The 21,330-nt window shown below is 35.6% G+C and overlaps 1 protein-coding gene across 1 annotated transcript in view; it reads right to left on the reverse strand.

Moving 5' to 3' along the window:
* Window positions 1-21,330, reverse strand: part of ARMC4 (armadillo repeat containing 4) — a gene marked incomplete at its 5' end in the record, with an annotated part of 80,851 nt that overhangs the window by 24,170 nt on the left and 35,351 nt on the right. The window contains 3 exons of the mRNA XM_009871421.1: window positions 959-1,180; window positions 1,767-1,955; window positions 15,148-15,262. Of these exons, the coding sequence (XP_009869723.1) occupies window positions 959-1,180; window positions 1,767-1,955; window positions 15,148-15,262 (526 nt within the window). The remainder of the gene's footprint in view (window positions 1-958; window positions 1,181-1,766; window positions 1,956-15,147; window positions 15,263-21,330) is intronic.

Below are 21,330 nucleotides of genomic sequence, written 5' to 3' on the forward strand. Positions count from 1 at the left end.
GAAGATGTTACTTACCATCACTGAAAGGGCATCTTAGATCTGACTTAGTTCAAGTATTGGCACTTAAACTGAGTCTTTCAGCATTTTTGACCAGTAGGTCAAGTAAAGACATAGCCAACTACAGATATATGTATGATATTACAGGACCATTAGACTGTGCCAGAATTGAAACTGCTTGCAATAAAGAGCACAATCATTACTGCAGACAGAAATTCAACATTAATAGTAACATTACATCATACATCATACATCAGCTCTTACTTGCAATACATCTACCTGAACATGAAGTAAAATGAAAAATCTGCAAACAGTAAATCTTTCAGGAAATATATGAAAAATGAGAGCTCCTACAATCTCCATCTCTAAGGCCATAATCCTTATCTCTCCTATGACAGGAATAACTCTATAGGCTTCAACTAGTGAGTTATAACTTTCCTACAAAAATCTTCTTGACAAAAAAATTCTTTCTAAAGTAAGGTCTTTGCTGAATGTGCTCATACTTAACTCCTAAAATAAGATTTTTTGTAAGTAAATGCATAATTCACTCAAACAACTCCAGGTAAACTAAGCCTTTGTATTATCCCACTTTAATTTGTCCCCAGATCCAGTTATACTCAGTTCCTAGGCAACCTTCTGCCATACTAGGCAACTACCAATTAAGATAACCCGTCTTTCGCAGATGTCAATTGAGAATGACAAAATGCTGCTGTGATGTCACTACCAGTCTAGGTCAATCAAGTCAAGTACCCTAGAGGTGAATGTCCACATCATATTTCCATTCCTAACAACCACCTACCTGTAATAGCTTTAGCACTGAAATTCATTACCTAACCAAACATTTTTAGGATAAAGTTCAGAAAATCTGACGTACGTAGCAGTATTCAAGAACTATTTCAAATGAGAGATCTATTCTTTTGACTATGCCAAACACATTCAATAATCTGAACTTCCATCTCACCTTCATCACTCCATTATCATACATGGTGATACAGTTGTTGGGATCCTCTGAAAGTTGATATAAAGCCTGCGCTGTAGCTCTGTGAACTAATGGATCACTTGACTTCAAGTAACGTACTAAAGGAGCTACAGCCTCGGTGTCTCCAAAGGTAACTCTGTTGTTCTCCCACATGCAACAGCGTGAAATGGCCTCTGCTAAGTGAAATCTTAGCTTGTCATTGTTCTGAAGAAGGCAGAAAAATCACAAATTAAAGACAACACAATACAACAAAAATTTCATAGGAAAGTAGAACCATATTTTCAAACATCTTTAAGGCATCCCAATTTAACTGCAGTACAATTAAAAACTGGAGAGAACTATAAGACATGGAGCTAGTAGTCCCTTACCATTCTCTTTGTAGGGAGTGCTGTGCACTTTTACATTATACCAAAGATGCTTTCAGACTGACTGGAAGTTAGATAAAATTAGCATTAAAATATAACATATAGCCCCATCATTGATATGCTCTGCATGGTTCAGACTTACTGCTCTCTCAATCTTTTGTGCTTTTTTCATATGACAGATGCATCTCTCAAAAGCAATATTCAGCAAGTGACTAATAAAATGAAGCTCATCTTCCAAAGCAATTTTAGTACCAGTCACAAAGTGTTTTCATGTCAAATATACAACCCAGAGAGGAAGGATTCTACAGTTCTTCCTTGTAGCTGCCTCAAAATCTACTGCTCTTGTCATAACCTTTTAGTCGGGTATAATGCAGTCTGACATAAGGAATTCAGACACTTAGAATAGCATTTTAGATGTTACTTACCGTGTTTACTAGCTTGGACAACCGAGGGACGACTCCAAGTTCTGTTATAATACCTAAATTTACTTCATCTTTAGCTATAATTGTAATGGCTGCACATACACTTGCTAAAACTTCTTCATTGTTTGACTTTAGCAAATTGAGTATCAGGTACAAGCTACCATCCAAGGATCGAACCATTTCTCCAGCATCCTGAATGAGAATCAAAAGAAACCTTTTTTTAATAGTCAATCTGTATGTACATGCAAATGTTTAAAAGAATACATTGGCATGACATAATTATTCAAAACTGCAGCTATTGCTGTGTTGTCTTCACCAAGAAATATGGCTAATTTGGAACTCTGAGCTCTCTTGATTGACATACGAGTGAGAATGTATAACATACCCCCACCTAGGCAGAAATTCAATGCTTAAATAATGGTATCTAGTGTCATTTTAGATACCACAGGGTACTCTTTATGGCCTCAAGCTGTCACTCCAAAGAGCGCAAGTCTCCTTTATCTGCTGTATCATATTTGCCAGGTGGGTGCTCATTTACCTTGGGGCATCTAAAACAGCAACAGACACCCCTGCTCAGACTCTCAGAGTGCCTTCTACTTCCTACATTAAGTCTGACAGCTAAGACAAAAGAGTGATATTACTATTTTCTTGTATCAATGCAAATGAAATTCAGGAATATGTAAGAGGGGAGGTTACATAAGTCATGATGGCAACTATGGGACAAGCATGGTACACCTCAGAGTATGAACAACCAAAATATGACTAAAGCATCCAAACACGTCTCTGGAAAAATGTCTTAACTGTGCTCTTAGAAAAGAAACAGAAAACTAAACCAGTGTGCCGTGATCTTGAATACCGATTTGGTCCAACTTGAAAAACTATAGCAAAATCAGAAAGATGACAAGAATAATCAAAGGTAGGGAACTGCTCTTTAGAAGAAATGAATAACCAACCATGAAATTCAAAGCTATAAAAGACAAAAATGAGAAACGGTATGATAGAGATGCATAGAATCTTGAGTAAAATGGAAAGGGCACACAGGGACCTCTCTTCTAGGAAGAGACCTGGGAGCATCAGATGGAAACTAGCAGGTGACATGTTCAGAATATAGTTTTTTTTCAAAGTATAGATAAAAAGGTTGAAGTCCTTGAAGTAGAATTGTATTGGATGTTAGAAGCTGAAATTAACTAGACAAATTCACAGAAAATCCTCTGATTTAGAAAATTCATGAGCCACATATTTCTTGAAGGTGGAAGAGCATTTTGAGGAGAGAACCATAGCTACAAGTTTGCCCTGTTTTTCTACCTTTCCTTAGGCAACCCTTGTGGACTAGTATGAGAAATAGAATCTTGTGTTAGTGAACCTTTGGTCTGACATATCTCACAGTTTTATGCTTATTAGTGAACTCAAATTATCAACATATGTTAACCATGAGACTGAACTAATGGTTATAGAATTTATTTGCCTCAAGCAAGGAGGAACTGACAGTATCTGATAAAGTGACATGCTGTACACAGTACTTCGTGTACTCTTAAAAACACACTGGGTATATATCTAAGTTTTGTTTAAGCACAAATGCTTAACTGATTAAGTTATAGTCACCAACCAATGCTGTACGCCGTAAGTCATTGCACTATGTTAAAATGAGATGCTTGAAAAGAAACATATCTCTTTCTCTGGTAAGATGTTCCAACACGTAAGTTCACGTCATTTTAAACAATGTCTATTCAGTTTCCTCATGGACAGAAAGAATGTCAGAACAGAAAAACTCTACGTTTTTGAAATTTTTTTTTTATATCTTCATTCAATTTCTGGGTAGCTCTAAGCAACATTTTGCCAATGAGCATCTTAGAAGAGGTTCTCAGGATGCCTAGTTATGCAGCGCCTGAAACACAACACAGCAGGGTTTTCAGAAACTTCACTGCAAGCATTATTAAGAAAGGCGTATGGAACTTCAAGCATCTAACCTGAGGATAGCAGGTATTGCAATGTAATCTGGAGAAATCACCATTTCTACTAGAATTGGTTCATCAGTTACTTTAGTTGAACAGATCTCTATGCTAGGCGTAGATAGTGATGTTTTATCAGGATGTCTTTATACAGTCTATAATCCAGCCCAATGAAATTCTTATTAGATTTTTAACGTTTCAGATGTGGATCCGGACAGATGACCAGTTCTCTTAAAGTTCTTTGTCCATTGAATATTGAAAGCAGTGAATGAATTAATTATGGCTAACTCTGGGATTTCTGTAGAAATTAAGACTTAAACACACATAAACTATAGGTGAGAAACCACTGTGGGCAAAAACTTCAGGTATTATTGACAGTCATCTAATTTTTATGAAACTGTTTAATAAAATTACGTCAATAGTGCCCAAATAGTACCCTTCACAAAGGTTACTGAAAATAGGAACTGAATATAGGTCGGAGCTGATTCTTTGTGACATCATGGCGGCACATTTGCAGACTGGTATTACACTGGAAAAAGAGTAAAAGTGAGTAGCCAAATGGTTAGCAGAAACTTTGGAGAAGAAATTTTGGCTGGTGCACCACAGTGATGGTAAACATTCAGAGATGGCAAAAAAAGTCTGAAAGTGGAATTACTTTCATTTGCTTCCTTCAACAGGTCAACAGGAGAATTTTGAACAAAAACTACCTAAAGACCTAAAGACCCTTTTGGACTGAAAGGTCTTAGGACTTCATGAAAGTGTAAACATGGATAGTAAGAACTTTCTGAGATCTAGGGAGTGACCCTGAGACCAAGAATGATTTTGATTGTTTCTTCTATTTCTTTCGGGGGGCTGATTCATGAACAGCGTAGGGTCTGATTGTTTTGTATTTGCTTTGCTGAGCAAATTCATCAAATTGCTCATGGACCTGGCATCCAGAAGATGTTGCAGCTCATCTTTTTTTAGTCCTTGGTCTAAATGCCAAACAGAACTCTTAGCTGTGATGCTTCCTTTTCACAAAAAGTAAAAGCCGTGGTTAGGCCCACCAGGAACAAAACGTTTTCCACCATGGGTAGTGCAGTTCGTGAGACTGGAAGAGAGAGGTCAAATCCAGGAGCCACAGCATGCAGAAAACAGGTAGTATCTCAGAGCAATCTTTGTGCTTGGAATTTTCTGGTTCATATTGTGCTGCACGTAAATAGAAGTGGGCTTATGGCCTGTTTGCCATGGGGCCGCTAGCATAAACGCTTCTCTGTCATTATCAGTGTATTCCTACCACAATGTGAATGTATCTACAGACAAACACCTGAATAAAAATAATATTTCTCAACATTGTTTTTCATGTCTCTCTTGAAATTTCAAAATTTGCGCAAAGGCAGTAGACAATGGGTTACAGAGAAAGACTTCCACACATAAATTTCTTATTTATATGTATTAGAGGGCTAGACAGCTAAATAACCTAACACAGGACAAGCATAGAAAATAAGGTATTTTACACTTACATAAATTCCTTGAAAATTATTACAGCAGTGTGCATCAGCTTGTGTCTAAACATCAGGCCAACAAATGAGAAAGGCTTCTGTTCAACAGGTAAACTCTATGGCAAAGTGCCTAAGATTTGAAAGGGGTTCTGCTTTTCTGCATGGTGTCTAATACACAGGTATCTGTGTATTAGTATTCATGCTCTTGAAAGATGTTTAATGAAGAGATAAGATAATCCGTATCCCTTAATAATGAACTAATGAACAAATACATTTTATATTTTGCCCCCTGCATATATTTTAATTCCAGGTGATTATAATCCTACTTGCTAAATTTCTCTTTTGACAATTTTTTCCTCATTTCGTAAAGGAGTAGATCCAATTAAACTGATGGAATAATATATAAACAATCCCACAGTAAGTAAAAGAAAAGAGTTTCAATAATCTTCTGTGAAATCAGCTAAACATAAGGACAGAATCTTCTACCAGTGATGAAAAGCAGAGGGAAACTGCAGAAACCACATGTCAGGAGAGTTTCCCAAATGTGATTGTGGGTGTAGTCTGGTGCTCTGTGCAAGACAAAGAGAAATGCAAAGAAGCAAGAAATATGAAGAACAATGAGCAGAAAGAAAGACTGAAATGAGAGCTTCAAAATCCATTATGTTACACATAAGATCTTTTTTTTCCCCAAAAATCTGTAAACAACAAATGCAATTTATTTGGTATCATTTAGCAAAACTACATATTTGCTTTGTACAGTAAATTCTACTTTATTTTTTTTTACTGAAAGTTATGTATTTATTATATACAATTGACATACTTCAAAGATATTTAAAGAAGAAATTACATGAAGTTGTGCCTGTGATTGCAAAGGTCTGGATTCAATTATTTTGAATCTATGTTCTTTCAGTATACTTGTATTAATGATCAGATAGCTATTTGTAAAGACTAACATAATTTGTGTGATTTTAGTTTCCAAATACTCTCAGGCATTTTCACCTATACTTATTTTGTAACTTAAGAGCAGAAAAATCATATGTAACGTGGTTTTGGAAACATTTTTTTACTTTTTGTTTCATGTTGAAAAAATGTAATCTTAAATTCCACCTTCTAAATTGACACACAATATTTCTGTGTATCTTAACCCAAAGGGTTTGTCATTCCCAGCTATTAGCGTGTGTTAAGCTCTCATATTTATCTAAAGACCTTAAACCTCACTGCAGATATGTAAATGGAATTATTTTAAAGCCTGAGTAGTTTGCTACTGGGTAATGACATGATTTTGATATTGAACTTTAAGTGGAAAATGTTCCATTTCAAGCCCAAGACTAGATCTATACTTTAGCATTTTCATACTCAAGTTCTAATCTATTAATACAACCATTAAACTACATTTACCTTCATGTTACATATGAAGTTATTCAAGAAACTTTAAGTATTTTGAAAAGCTCAGAGAACATAGAATACAGCTACACAAAAACCAGCTTGAAAGAACAGAAAAATGCATTTAAGTAAATTTAGGTAATTTGCTCCTCCTCTTTTCATTGTGACAACACCTTACTTCTCAGTTATCCTAACAAGGCTACTCAGGTCGAGTCAGGCAGCAGAAAAAAATTGTATCATAAGAATAAAGCCTAAGAAACAGCCTTTATAGATAAAGTTATTGATAAAATCCCTGATATGAATAAAATAGAAAATGCTAGAGTATACGTCTGAGGGTAGCTAACGATAGGTCAAATGCAAAGACATTTAAAGAAGCAATAAAAACGTTTAAAAAAATGAGGGGGAGAGGAGCAAGGATATTTTACTGTACTAACAGGAAATATCTTCATTTTCAATCTCCATCATTATAACTTTTAATGTAATATTTAATCTAAGGTGATAGATATGAAAAAAACGGATTGTTAAACTGCATGTTAAGAAGTTGGGAAGATATATCAGAATATATCTGAATTCTTCATGACTTCACTTGATCACATCTTTGAACAAACAGGCTGAAAAGTTTTTACCTCCAGAAGTACAATAAATACTGTTCAAAAATTGGATTCAAAGAGGGGAGTTCGCGATTTCAAGCAGTGAAAAAAAACCTATCTGGCATAGACGCCGAGGCCAGCAAAGTTACCTGCTGTGCTAATAAAAACCTCATCTTGTTACTCCTTGAACACATATTCTCATAATGTTGAACTGCATAACTATTAAAAAAATTTAGTTAACTATCCTTTTCACTTTTTTCTACACTGGCCTCTGCCAAGAGCAGAAACATTCTGGTATAGACTAGCTTTACACATTTTTTCTAATTAGGAGCAGAAAGCATTACAATACTTGCAGAAACACAGATTTGGAAAAATCACTTGATCTTTGAACTATTTATACAAGGAGAACATTTGGGATTTTTGAGTTCTCTTGTTATCGTATTACATGGGTTTTTTGTGGTTATTTTCATTAAGTAAATAAAGTTCATCAGCCTTAAGTTGAGACATACAGTTCTTGTACCAGAACTACCGAATACTTTTCTAACTGAATTTTTTTCTTATTTCTTCCCAAGTGAATACCGGTTTGTTTATTTGAAAAACTTAAAGTTAAACACCACATTACAAAAACACATTGTGTTTGTCTTTAAAAATACTCCACTCGAAAGATAAAAGTTACTCCACTAAAAACAAGAAGCATTTCACTCTTAGAACATCTTAAAAACCTTAAGGTGTCAAAGCTAATTTGTCAGACTGAATTTCTTTTGCCCAAAAAACTGATGGTAAGGCTGTGCAAATAAGCTTTAGTATCAAGAGACATCTTTAAACTACCTTTTCTCTAATGAAAGAAGCTGTCCATTTCCATCCCCTATTGAATAACTTATCCTAAACGCACAACTCAATTTAAAATTCAAAATAAAGAAATGCAACAACTAAATTTCTGTATTATAGCTGTTCAATGAAAAAGGGAAACAGATAATTTATATACCGAAATTTCTATTAATTTTTCTTATTAAGCAACTCAATGGTAGTATTTATCAAATTATATTTAAAGGCACAGCTGTGGAGGCTTCCACTGTAGCAGAAAACATTAAGACACATCTTGTAAGATGAGACTACTTCACTACATCTCACAACTACATTTCTGTGTGGAGAAAATTCAGTGTGTTGGGAAAACAAGAACAGACAATCAAAATGGATTTTCCTCTCCTCTTCGCCTCAGTAAAGCAGCTAAAGCCAGAGCAGCAATACAGAGTAGCTTTAACATGGCTCCAATGCTACTCTCTAGCCTGGAAGAGCAGCTCTTCAGGAATTTAACCATTGCAGTTAAATACTTTTCAAGTATATTGCTATTGATAGTTTCAAGAAACAAAAGCAAAGTCTATTAGCTAAGTGTACAGCCCAAAAAAGCATACAATGCATGATCTCTAAAGATGGTGGAGGGAAAATAAAAGTCTGCATAGTCACCCATGCAACTCCTAGTAGTCCTTCTGTTTAACATTTTCCTTACTTTTGAGTCTGGCGGACTACACCTACTTTTCCTCCCCTTTGTCACAATTCTCACTGAAGTTTGGTCCTGGGTAAATGCAAAATGCCCAGGTTTTTTTCACAAAAGCAGTGATACTACTAATATTAAAGTCCTTTGAGGCTACAGTAGAGAAAACATCATTATTTTCTTTATATTATTTTGAAAAGTATTTTAATAATGTAAGTATGACAAACAGATAACATCAAATAATTGGAAAAACTACATATTGTTTCCATTGGGTTTGTACTGATCTGAATCCAAATTAGTGTCTTAGCAAACTTCTTACAATTATTAATATGAGACAGTCATCACTAACATGTAGTTTAATATTGTAGAGATGCAAGACAGCAATACCGGAATTTTCTGAGGGCAGTCTAGGTAAACAATCAATGCAGTGACAATAGAAACTAATAAATTGTTATAACAATTGTTGGTTGTGTCTTTGCAACTCTGGCATGGTTCCATAAATTAGAGTGGTATATGAGAAGGCAATCATATCATATTGCACCACTTACCGTTACAGACCACTGAAAATCTGAACAACAACCACGAAGTATAAATATGTTACAGTTCAATCAAAAGCTTCTGTGGTAGATAAAATGATTGCTTGAAATTTTCTGGTTTATATTATGCAGCAAATAAGACACAATGATCTCCGTGCTCTTCCCTTAAAATCAAGGGAAGTGCCATGTGGCAAGTCAGAGGGTAAATAAAAAAAAAGTGAGATGGACAAGAAGGAAAAACAAAGAAGAAATGAAAATAAAAAATGTGAGGAGGATGGGGTTTAAACTTTTTACAGATTTTTAAAATCCAATTAGCAAGTCTAATCTAAAAGTACAGAAGCTACATGACAAGCTGTTGACTAGCCTGTGTAGCTATTATAAACTAAGTTACAAGGAAAGCTGGTCAAATATTTTCCAGTGGAACAGTATTCCATCAGAAAATGCTAATGGAATGGAACCAAAACCTTCCCTAAGAACACAACGACTTCTTGAAAAGTTTTGACAGAAACCAGGCAGAAAGGCAGGCCAAATTACCAACGTGCCTCTTCATTTTTTCTCTTGTCAGCCAGATGGCTGGTGCGTAGCCTGCCAGGCTGTTTGGCTTCTGGTTTTCACAGAAACCCTGACTTCTTGCCTGATGGGCTGCCAAACAGCTGGGAAGCCAGGTCTCCAGGAGCTCCTGAGCTTTTTGGCTTCTTACAATCTCCACGCTTTCAGGCAGCTGCTTTGCGTGGACTTAGGACCTGAGGCTCCTCAATAAGGGAGATATGGATTACACTTAGTTTCCCTTTGCTTCCCAGCTTTTGGGTTATGTGTTTTACAGGAACTGAACTCTTGTATTTGTAGACATTAAGGACATCAGGGCAATTTACATCAGTCCCTTCAGGATCTTCAGGGTAACACGTCTATAGGAGGCCCAAACAATTTCTGATAGTTGGTTCACTAAACTTCTAGGCAGTCTGTGTCAAGAATCACTGAACAGGCTCGTTCCACATGTACTCTGGCAAACATGGCAGCCAGCTATTCTTGCATCAAGCCAGGTCTGGCTTCCTAAATCTCCAGGGTCCATGGAGGGGCAAGCAAATAATTCTGTCTGTCTCTTACAGTATTCCTGACGTTCAGTTCATAATGAATGCTTAAAAATTTGGAAGGTCTACATCCAGGTATCAGGGATTAAAAACTGCATAAAAATGAGATCAAATATAGAGAGGTAGGTATGATTTGAGACCCCACCTGGAGTATTGTGCCCAGCTCTGGAGTCCTATGAAGAAAGGCTCTTCAGCCTGGAGACAAGAAGGCTCCAGGGAGACCTTATTGCAGCCTTTCAATACCTAAAGGGAGCCTGTAAGATAGATGGCGACTGACTTTTTAAATGAGGGTGGTGAAACACTGGAACAGGTTGCCCAGAGAAGTGGTAGAATCCCCATCCCTGGAAACATTCAAGGTCAAATTGGATGAGGCTCTGAGCAACATCTAAAGATGTCCCTGCTCACTGCAGGCATTTGGACTGGATGACCTTTCAAGGTCCTTTCCATCCCAAAACATTCTGTGACTCTATGATTGATGTTAAAACTATAATGTCCACAGAAAACAAATAGGAAAATGGAAAGAGAGCAGTGAGAGCACTAAGTTTAAACTGCCAAGGTTTCTGTATAGAATTGCAAGAAGCATAGCAAGGAAAACAAAGAAACTGGAAAATACTGTACATACTCAAGTAAGGAATTTCAACATTACAGGCTTAACCAAAGAATGGTACTAAACAAAAATATATTGGTACTACTTAAGTAAAGTTTTTAAAACTTAAAACTAATGAACACGCATAATGGGGCATGACTGATCTTTATAAACTACCATTTTACATTAGCAAAATGTAAACAAAACAACTCATTCAAAACAGCAAATAATTTTACTATTTGTTAAATATCAGAAGAATTTCCAATTTCATCTACATTTCTTTTTTACTTTTAGTAAAGAAATGTTCTCTGTGGTTTTATACATATGGTTACGTTAAAATTTCTGTAACAAACAAAATCAGTGTAAGAATCCTAAATAGTATAGGTCATAAGCAGCATATTTTCCACCCACAGCTTAACTCCTGACTGCTGGCTGCAGTAGAAGTCAGTTCCTCAGAATATAATACTTTTGCAAGCGTGAAGGCTACCTGACCTTCACACATTCCCATTCCATGACCTTTTCCTCTTAAACCTGGTTTAGTTTTGATTTGGGGTTTGAGGCTTTTTGTTGGTTGGTTGGGGTTTTTTTGGTGTGTGCGTCAGCATGGACATTCTCTTGGACATCCTCTTTCCCCATATGCCAGAAATACACAGACAACTTTAGATGGCTGCTCATACTTTATCACACCCATGAAATTCCACTGCAGAGCTGAAAGGATGGGGAGGGGGACACACAACTCACCACACTTTAGCAGAAAAGTGTGAGATGTCCTTTTAAAAGTGCATTTTAAGAAATAGATTAACTTTTTCTCCCTCTTCTCTCAAATCTCCAGTCTCAGACTGTTTACTTCTATTATTTTGAGAGATTTTATACGTAGCTGGCTTCCTGAAGTTCTTTAAGACAGCCTTTACCATTGTAGCTATAAACAACGGCTGAAAACTTTGAAAAAACTTTTGAGGCTGGAAGGTGATACACAAGCACAGGCAAAGGACAGAGAAAAGTATGATGCCTGACATTACCATTCCTATTCTAATCTTTGCACTCAAAAATCTACTAAATATGAAGACGGAAAATAACATCTACAACTTTTTATTTTTTAAAAAATTATTTAAAGATATTCTATTTAAGGGTTACTCTGTGAGGAAATAAGTATTTTCATACAAACTCAAGCTGGCAGTGTTCCTCTTACTGGCACAATGCTGTTGGATGAATTTTATAATAGCCCAAATAACATCTTTGCAGAGTTTCTCTAAATTTTTCTGCTTGGACTTATGTAGGTTGGGAGAACATTATAAATACTGCTTTTCAAAGCAGCATCATAATCAAATATTGCCATTCCAACATCAACAGAGTAGAGTAGAGTTTTTTACCCATTTTTCATAATCATTTGTGTTTCTTGGACAGCATACTTACACTTTGTCATTACCAATGTGCCTGTAGTAATAATTTTTCCTTTCGGAAGAAAGGAACTAATTAATAAGAATCTGCTTCTACTAAGATAATTCCTTCGAATAAATCTATTTTAAAGATATGTATGACCTAATTTATCCAAAATCATGAGGTATTTGTCCAAGACTCACAAGTAGCACTCACAGTTGCTGTGCAAAGTTTCTCAGCAGAGTTCTACCACCCAAATAATATCACTGCCAGCCTACCTGTAACATCTTCACTCTACAAGAAATTCTTAAAGCTAAAAAATTTTAGAACTAATGCTGGCATACAGCAGTGATGACTGATATCAAACTAATACTATGGCTGTCAGAGCTGTAGTATGTTATGTACTACAGTGTGCAACTTGTATTCTTTTGTTAAAAAATGTTGTATCTCTCATGGACCAAATATCACTGACCTCTATCACGTGCTGTAACAAGCACTATCATTCAGCTTTATCATACTGGTACAACTCTGTTCCCTGGGAAGTACTCTGAACTAGCTACGATAATGTAACCGTCAACATATATAATCCAGGGTTACAGGAACTTGGAATCTGCTCCCTTTGCAATTAACTTCCTGTCTAGGAGGAGGCAAACTAGTTAGACCCAAAAGCTCAAAACTGGCTAGCACCTAAACATCATAAGAATTCAAGGTGTGGCTTTTTGTGACTCTTATCTTCCTAATGGTAAAACAGACTTCCCAATCTTAAAAAGATTGTGGTGAGAGTAAGTGCATGAGAGACAATCATGTACTCACATACTACGACAATAACAGCCCTACCAGTATGGTAGAATAGCTTCTAAGACTTTATAAATATCACAGAAAATAACCTTTAAGTTGGATATATAGAAAACGTGCAGAAAAGTGGATGCTGTACTGCATTGTTATAAAAATCTGGTTTTGATATCAGTTACAAGTTCTTTTTCATTTATGAACCTCCACACTAAGAAGAGAACCACTACAGCTTCTACAAAAGAGTACAGAAAGAAAACAAATTCAGATTCCAAGCTCACAGCTATTTGACACATGTTTTGCAGTTCCAAGTACAGGCTTAGAAATGCCAGAATGTACATAATCCTTTTAAAGTCATATATTTACTATTGCTTTTGAATAAAGCACTGCATAAACCAAACCGTGCTTCTTGGAAGATCAAGTAAATTGTTGAATATTATGAACTTTGAACAAAAAAATCAAAATTTTGTTTAGATAGAAATAGTTCCTGCATGTCCACAGCATTGCTGTAATCACTGCTTTATACATATTTCTACCCATTCAGTGTCAGAGGAAAGAGTATTATTGGTAGGTTTGTTTCGGTGTGCCACTCTGCCTCAGTCTCACACAAAGAACTCTTTGTGGGGTCACAGATTAGCATTTGGGCAGGCAGCCAAGAGAGATGAAAGGAGGATAGCTACACTAAGGATGTACATAGCTTACAGTCATCAAACACCACAGGGAAAAAGAAAGAAGAAAATCCGTATAGTCTATAATTTCAGTAGCTGCCCTCTATTCCCTTAGTTTCTGAAAAAGTGCTTTTAGTGGAATCTCAAAAAATGTGCAGTTCTACTCTGGCACTACAGGTTGCAGAATCTTATACATAATAAGTATTACTTCAGTCCTGACATAAAGTACTATTTTAACATTCAGTTATTGCAATTTTGTTCAAGAGAGAGGCAGGTACAGTCATATCTTGACAGAGGAGACATGTATACACCTCAGCATTAGGTAACAAAAAACCTTGTTACACTAGAGTGTATGTTTAAAAAAAAAAGGTGGAAAGATAATTCGGAATAATCAGCATGTCTGGAAAATGGGAAGCAAGCTGCCATTGTAGAAATCATTGTAAAGAAATAGAATATACTTCTTTATAAAAATCACGAGCAAATGTTCTAATAATACTTTCATTCATGTGTCTATACTTCCATCCATCTATACAAATTAATAGCAACCATACAGCGCTCAGTTGTGAACAGGAAACACCGCCTGCAAAGGATGCTAAAGATATCCAGTACTTTGAAGGAATTTGCATTCTTTATGTAGTCAGGGTCTCCAATGATATGTAGTAGGATATATATTTGTGGTAGAGAAAGGATGCAAAAGTTGCATTAATTATGAAGGTTAATTAGAAACTAAAGATATTACTGTACAAGGATTAAGGATAAAAGCCTACTTAGTATTCCAGGAAACTTCTAATGGGAAACAAACCCTTCCCCATTCATTTTACCACAGGTCAGTGGTAAGAATTCACTGAACATGACTTACAGCTCATACTCACTATTTTATCTCTATTTGGAAACCGACATGAAATAAATGAATAGCTCAGTCTTCTGTGCACAACTGACCTGCACAACAACCGCTATTCACAGTTGGCAGTCTGAGCAGAAAATCTAAGGATTACATTGGCACCGAGTCTGAAATATGCTCTGAAACCAAATGATGGTCTCTTGAGAACATAGCTGAAGTACCTCATAGTGGAGAACAACTACAACTACCTGTGCTATTCATAGCCTTTGAGTAGAAGCTTTCTGTTTTCAGCATTGTCAAATTTTCAGTATGCTTTATTTGGGAAGAGTAAGTTTAGGTCATGGTAAGTTATTAAAATATATTTTCCAAACACAGTCAGCACTGTAAAAGCAAAACCGAATGCTACAATGAGTGCTGCTAGACGGAGGACTACTCACTTTTCAAAAGTGAATACACTATTTTTTAAGCAGTTAACAGACAAAAATAAAGGGAGTGTAAGAAGCAAACAGCAAAGCACTGATGGAAATCATCCAAATATAAAAACTGTATTTGAGTATATATATATATATATATAATAAAACTACTACTTAAAATACTTTGTTACCTTGGTATTTTCAATGAAAGGACAAATAGCCCAGGTTGCATTTACTTGAACATCTGGATTAGGATTTTTCAGCAAGGACCATAACAAACGAACTCCATCTAGTTGGTCAATAATCCTATTGCAGAAACAGACCCAAAGAAAGAGATAATTAATTATGGAGTAGACAATGTTAAATTTTAAATTATATCAGTTTGTTTAGAACGTTACTTTAAGAAATACTGGTATGATTTTCTTTAACACACTGGTTTGCTTTATGTAAGTACTTGTGTTTTATTGTCAACTAATCACCATCAACATATTCAGTAAATATTGGTTACTAGTGCAGATGGGTGTGAACAAATGATGTAGAGATAGAATATGTTTTCCAACTAAATGTCATTAGTGGTGTTTACTTTTTTTCTCAGCACTGTCATTCAAAATTCTTATAGAATATAAACTAAACTACATTATAACCAGAACTCATATAAACGTGAAAACAAGCATGTGACTTTTTAACGCTCTGCATGCAAAGTTAAATCTGACTTCAAGCATACTGGCTTCTTTCATATAGTAACAAATGCTTTCCAAAACAAATATTTATGCCCAAAACTATGTACTTAACTTTTTATCCAGTCTATGCTTAATGTATTTACCTTACCGTATGACATATTTTAGAATACTATGTTTCTAATCTAGCATTAGAAATTAAATGGTCACACCACAGTGCATCCCTTATTGGGCAGGAATAACGTCTAACTTGTTTCCCGTGTGTTCCTTACCAACAAGACTAACACTGAAAACTATGTTATAATTACTTAAACATGCTGTAATCAAAGTGTCTTCATGACTAGCTGAAAAATGAATTATCATCAGAATCATCTCTACACCATCTGTGTTATGTTTACATAACAATCAGGTTTGGGGACCATAACTTGACATTAGGGTCCAGTGAATACTTTAATTGGAAAGGAAGGTCAAATAAAACTTACTTAATAACATTTACAAACATGCCTTTATTCCAAAAAGATATGTTAAATCCAAAGCAGATGAGCTGAAGAAAAGCAAATACACCTTCACTATCTAACCTCAAAAATAAAAATTTGATTGTATAAAATGAATTTATATATTTAATTGTAAATACGAGATAAATTTAAATCCAGATTGTGCTTAAAAAACATCAGCTAAAACATCTCATTTCTGTTCATTATATACAAGTTTCCCAGGAAATTTTAAACTAATTATAAAGTCAGCTTCGTATGTAATCCTATCATCTGAACCAGAAAAAATAATTAAGAACATGAATTCTGTCCAAAATAACCAAGGACTTGATTCATAATGCTTTTATGCAAACTGGTTAAAAAACTATTTTTCAAAATCATACTTTTTGCACAAAGGTATGGCTAATCTAAGATTAAATTTCTTTAGATCTGCTAATTTCAATACCGCTTATTTTATGTACTGGGCTCTAAATCAATTGTGAGAAAATCAACATTCAAAGGACAAATTCAGAAGCTTTAATGCAACAAAATAAAACAGCATGATCATAAACTACACTATTACATATATATATGTTCACACAGCATGGATGACTTAAATAAAATCTTCAAAATGAGCTTTAAAATCCTTTCAAACCCCAAATGCTTTTATGAAATTTTAGCATTACTTTCCTGTCATTTCAGAAGGCATAAGGAATTTTTTTCTATATTGGAATTAATTAAAAAAAACCCCACCAAACATGAATCTTTCTTCTAGTCAAGCAGAGTACCGACCATTTACCAACATGAGGTACTTCCTCCCCAGAGGGGCTAAATATAAATGACCCAGCTCCAACCAGTATATAAAAATCAAGAGACAGAAGCCAAACACAGCTCAGATTTTTCTGCCACCCAAAAAAACCGTTTAGGCTGATTTATCTATTTTTTTGAAAGCTTCCTTTTCAATATAAAGTTTACTTTCATCTTCTTCTCAGTGTTCCTGTCTTCTCTTCAGCTTTTCAAGGTAAATTAGCCTCATTCTATGGTTCATTTTCTAAAGAAGAGTTTTGTCTTTTGCTTGCAGACCAGAAAGACCAGTTATCTTAGACCCAACAGAACAGCTGAGGATATCTGGAAGTGTAGTCCTCCATCCATTCTACATTTATGAAATAAAAGTAAAAGCCAGGACAAACTAAACAAACAAACCTCCAAATGACGCTGTTCATTGCTGATTACTGCTTTCTCTCAGTTACAGTAGATTAACCCAAATGAAAAAGAACTCTACATTCAAGAATAATGCACTTAAATTCTCATTCTGGAAGAATTATTGTTGTGTAATCACCATAAAAGCACAGACCCTTTTATTGTCATCTTGCTGAGAACATATATTTGCCAATTAAGAAAGCATCGCTAAAGAGTTCAAATGTTTATCTTTCTATGGTTTCAGTGCACAATGTAGCAGATGAAGAAAATGGGTGTTCAATGAGCATATCTGCTATAAAAGCAAAGGGAACACTAAAATAAATGGCCCTGAAAAATGTTTCCATTATAAAAGTGCTTAGACATTATTTTCTTTTTTATGTGAAAATTCCCTTTTAAAGTGGACAAAAATACACATTTAGGTTTCTTTACAAATAAAAAAGGAAGAGATGGAAAAATAGATCTGTAATCTTGAAAATGTCAGCTCTGATGGCATAAAGCTAAGCAATATCTGAATTGCTTTCACATATAATTTTCTTCCAAAAATTTATTAAAATATTAGTAGGATGCTGTAAAAAGTTACTTACCATAATAAATACAAGCAAACATACTTTAAAATTTACTTAAGTTGGCATTCAGTTCTGTATTCATCCATAGCTAGTTGCTCTGTGGTTACAGTCACTAATGATATATTTTATATATATTTTATACATATTGTTGACATATGATGATAAAATTAAACTACAGCTAAACCTGGATTAAGCAACCACCCGTGGGACCATTAAAGGACAGGTATTTTAATAGCGAGGCAAAACACTTTCTTTGAAAGCTGAAGGGAATCTCATAAAAGTGGAAACAATACAATGTTTATAAATACGATAAGGGGGAGTGTCAGGACGACGGAGCCAGGCTCCTTTCAGTGATGTCCAATGACAGGACAAGGGGCAACAGATACAAGCTGGAACACAGGAGGTTCCACAAAAATACTAGGAAAAACTTTTTCACTGTGAGGGTGACAGAGCCCTGGCACAGGCTGCCCAGGGAGGTTGTGGAGTCTCCTTCTCTGGAGACATTCAAAACCTGCCTGGACGCGTTCCTGTGTGACCTACTGTAGGTGATCCTGCTCTGGCAGGGGGGCTGGACTAGGTGATCTTTTGAGGTCCCTTCCAACCCCTGACATTCTGTGACTCAGTGATTCTGTGAATATTTAATTGATATAATTTTTTAAGGACAAAGTATCTAACTGCTTTATACAATAGCTGAACTGCATGTATGTAATGTATCCGACGTAGAGAACACTATTAATAGTCAAAATCTTAGCAGGCAAATTGCCCAAAGTAGACATCTATTTATTGTAGGTAATTGCTGTTTGGTGCTTCACTATAAGTACTTTACAACACATAAACATGCAGAGTTCAGAAGCAAGAGCCCAGAAGCAGAGCCATATCACAATACATCTGGACCAAGACGGCCAGTGGCCACCTCTTCTGATTCAAAGCTCTGTGCCTTGTTGTAGACTGTTCTTATTTGATCACTGATACAATTCAGAACAAGGTTTAGACTGCTCTGCTCCTCAAAATAAACCAAAGTAATTGTATTGGCAGTTAGAAAAAGCTGGAGTGCCACCAGGCTCTCTTGGGCTGGCCAGACACAGACATGATCAGAGCAGAGGTGAAGGGGTGGGCAGCCAACATCTCTCCTAAAAAAAGGCAACTCAAGGTTTCAGAGCAAAATATCTTCCTTGCTTGCGCACAGAACAGCTGATGTATGGTGTGTATAGAATACGTCTTGCAGGCAAATAAGTTTAATGCAATTAAACCTATTCAGAGATTACTGGAATGTCTAGGTTACAGTGAAGAGGTATTTGCTATCTGAACAGTGCAGGTAATTTAACAAGATTTTTTTAAATTACTTTTTTTAGCTGTTCATGGTCAACAGTTGTTTAATAAAGACTTTTCACATTATTTCATTTAAAAATCTTGATATCATGACATCACTGAACATCATGAGATGTCTGTGCAAGATGCGAGTCACAATTCTAGAAATTTACTTTGGGTTTGTGTTTTTTTTAAAATATCTGAGAGTAACAAAGATGTTAATCTGAAATAGTACTTCTCTTTCAAACTCAAACTTAATATTGAACATTTCCAGTAGAGACTTCAACATGAATGACTTAAACACATACACAAACACACAGCCTAGACATCTGTTTGTCATATCTATCATCTTTCTCTGGTACAGTGTTATTTGCCAGAACTTTTGAGAAGTCTGGTTTAATTGCCTGCCAATTTAGACCACAAATACAAATGTAAATAAAGTTATACTGACTCTGTATTGTGCTCACTGGTAAGATTACAGGGTTTAAGTCTGGCAGAATGTAATCTTGTCTTTTTTGAAACCACAATTTAGCATGTTTCTTAAAACTTTCACTAGTTGCTGTGGACTGCTTTGATAAATAGTATTATATAGCAATGACTCAAACTCCATCTGTTTGGCTAAAATAATTGTACATTTTAGTTTATAAGATTCAAACCCCTCAGTTTTGAATGCTACAGATGAAATCTATGGGTTTTTAAATGAAAAGGGCAAATGAAAATCTAGTGACAGTTAAAGAATAAGCACTAGTCCAATGTTTTTAGGAAGAGAAATAGAGTAACTTGTAAAAAGTTCATAAAAAAGGCAAATACACATAAAAGACGTGCAACAGACTGAGTATGTAGAACACCTTTGTGCTGTCCATGTAATAGTAAGGATGTTCAGTTACACAGTTATGCTCTTTTCAATTTAAATCAACTTATTTTTTTGCTGTGAGAGAAGCTGGCTGCCGTTCTTTATTTTACATAGCTCAAGTCAATAAGAATCACTTAATTGCTTGAAGTTGCCTTAAAGTAAAGACTTGGTGCAGAACAGTAACACCATTGTACGTTACACTTAGTAGCTGCAGAATTTGAAGTGTCAACTAGAAAACGTGGCAGCGATAAAAATAAATAAAATATGTAGAAGCTGTAGATTCACCTACACTGATATACTAGTCTCTCTTTTTCAGTGCAGGCTTTCTCCATGGAATATATGAGAAATGTATAATATTTCCCTCATAAGTTAACTGCACTGCTTAACAGAAGATGCTCAGCTTTTTATAATCCGTAATAATATTTTTATTTCTTATATTAATTCCATGCTCTTCTTTACATACCCTTGATTCATTCAAAGAGCTCCACTCTCAGTCTGTATGATTTCCACATACCTATTGCTGCAGGTATAACCCCACTCAGAAAAGAAGACTGCTCAAGCCAGTATTCAGACTCTAAGCCACATTTCATTAAACACACATGCAGCTAAGGAAATGTAAGAAAATTCTCAATCCTTATGAGGGCTTGATACTCCCTTTAAATTTTTCTCCTTTGTTCCGAGATTCTAGTATATGTGAAAGTCAACGATAGCAGAACTCAGAAAATTCACCACAGTTTTCAGAGTTCTTACAGTGCCAAACTAAAAAAGTAACTCCTGTAATAGTGCCTGTCTGTGCCAGACGATAAACAAGCCTCAAGACCTGCAAGCCAAATTTGTGAGGAGAAAAGCTAATAGCAGAGAACAAATTATCTCCTAGAACCTGTCAAGCCACTCTAAGGAATAAGTGATCATGAAACGAGGAATGTAATAGGGATCCAGACAGATGAACCAGGAAGTCCAGAAACTGCCAAGGTTCAACCCTCAAGAGGAACCTCTCATCACCTGTACCTCTGTGTCGATTTCACAGGCTACAAGTGGCTTTGCTTTACTTCTTTCTAGAAGACAATCTTTGCACACCTCCACATCCTTGGGCTTTTTCAGTTGAGAACTTCAGAAAATGTTTACAGAAAGAGAAGGAACTCCACAGTAGTTTTTAACAAGGGTACTTACTGTTTTAGTCCCAAGTTCTGTGAGTGGAACAAAGCAATACTACAGACTATATACCTTTGACGTCTTTGGTGACTTACTCTTCCCAAAAGGAGAAGAGTAGTTTCAATGAGGAGGTATAATTTCAATTCCT

The sequence above is a fragment of the Apaloderma vittatum genome, unplaced genomic scaffold (genome assembly GCF_000703405.1).
Source record: "Apaloderma vittatum isolate BGI_N311 unplaced genomic scaffold, ASM70340v1 scaffold20896, whole genome shotgun sequence".
NCBI lineage: Eukaryota > Metazoa > Chordata > Aves > Trogoniformes > Trogonidae > Apaloderma > Apaloderma vittatum.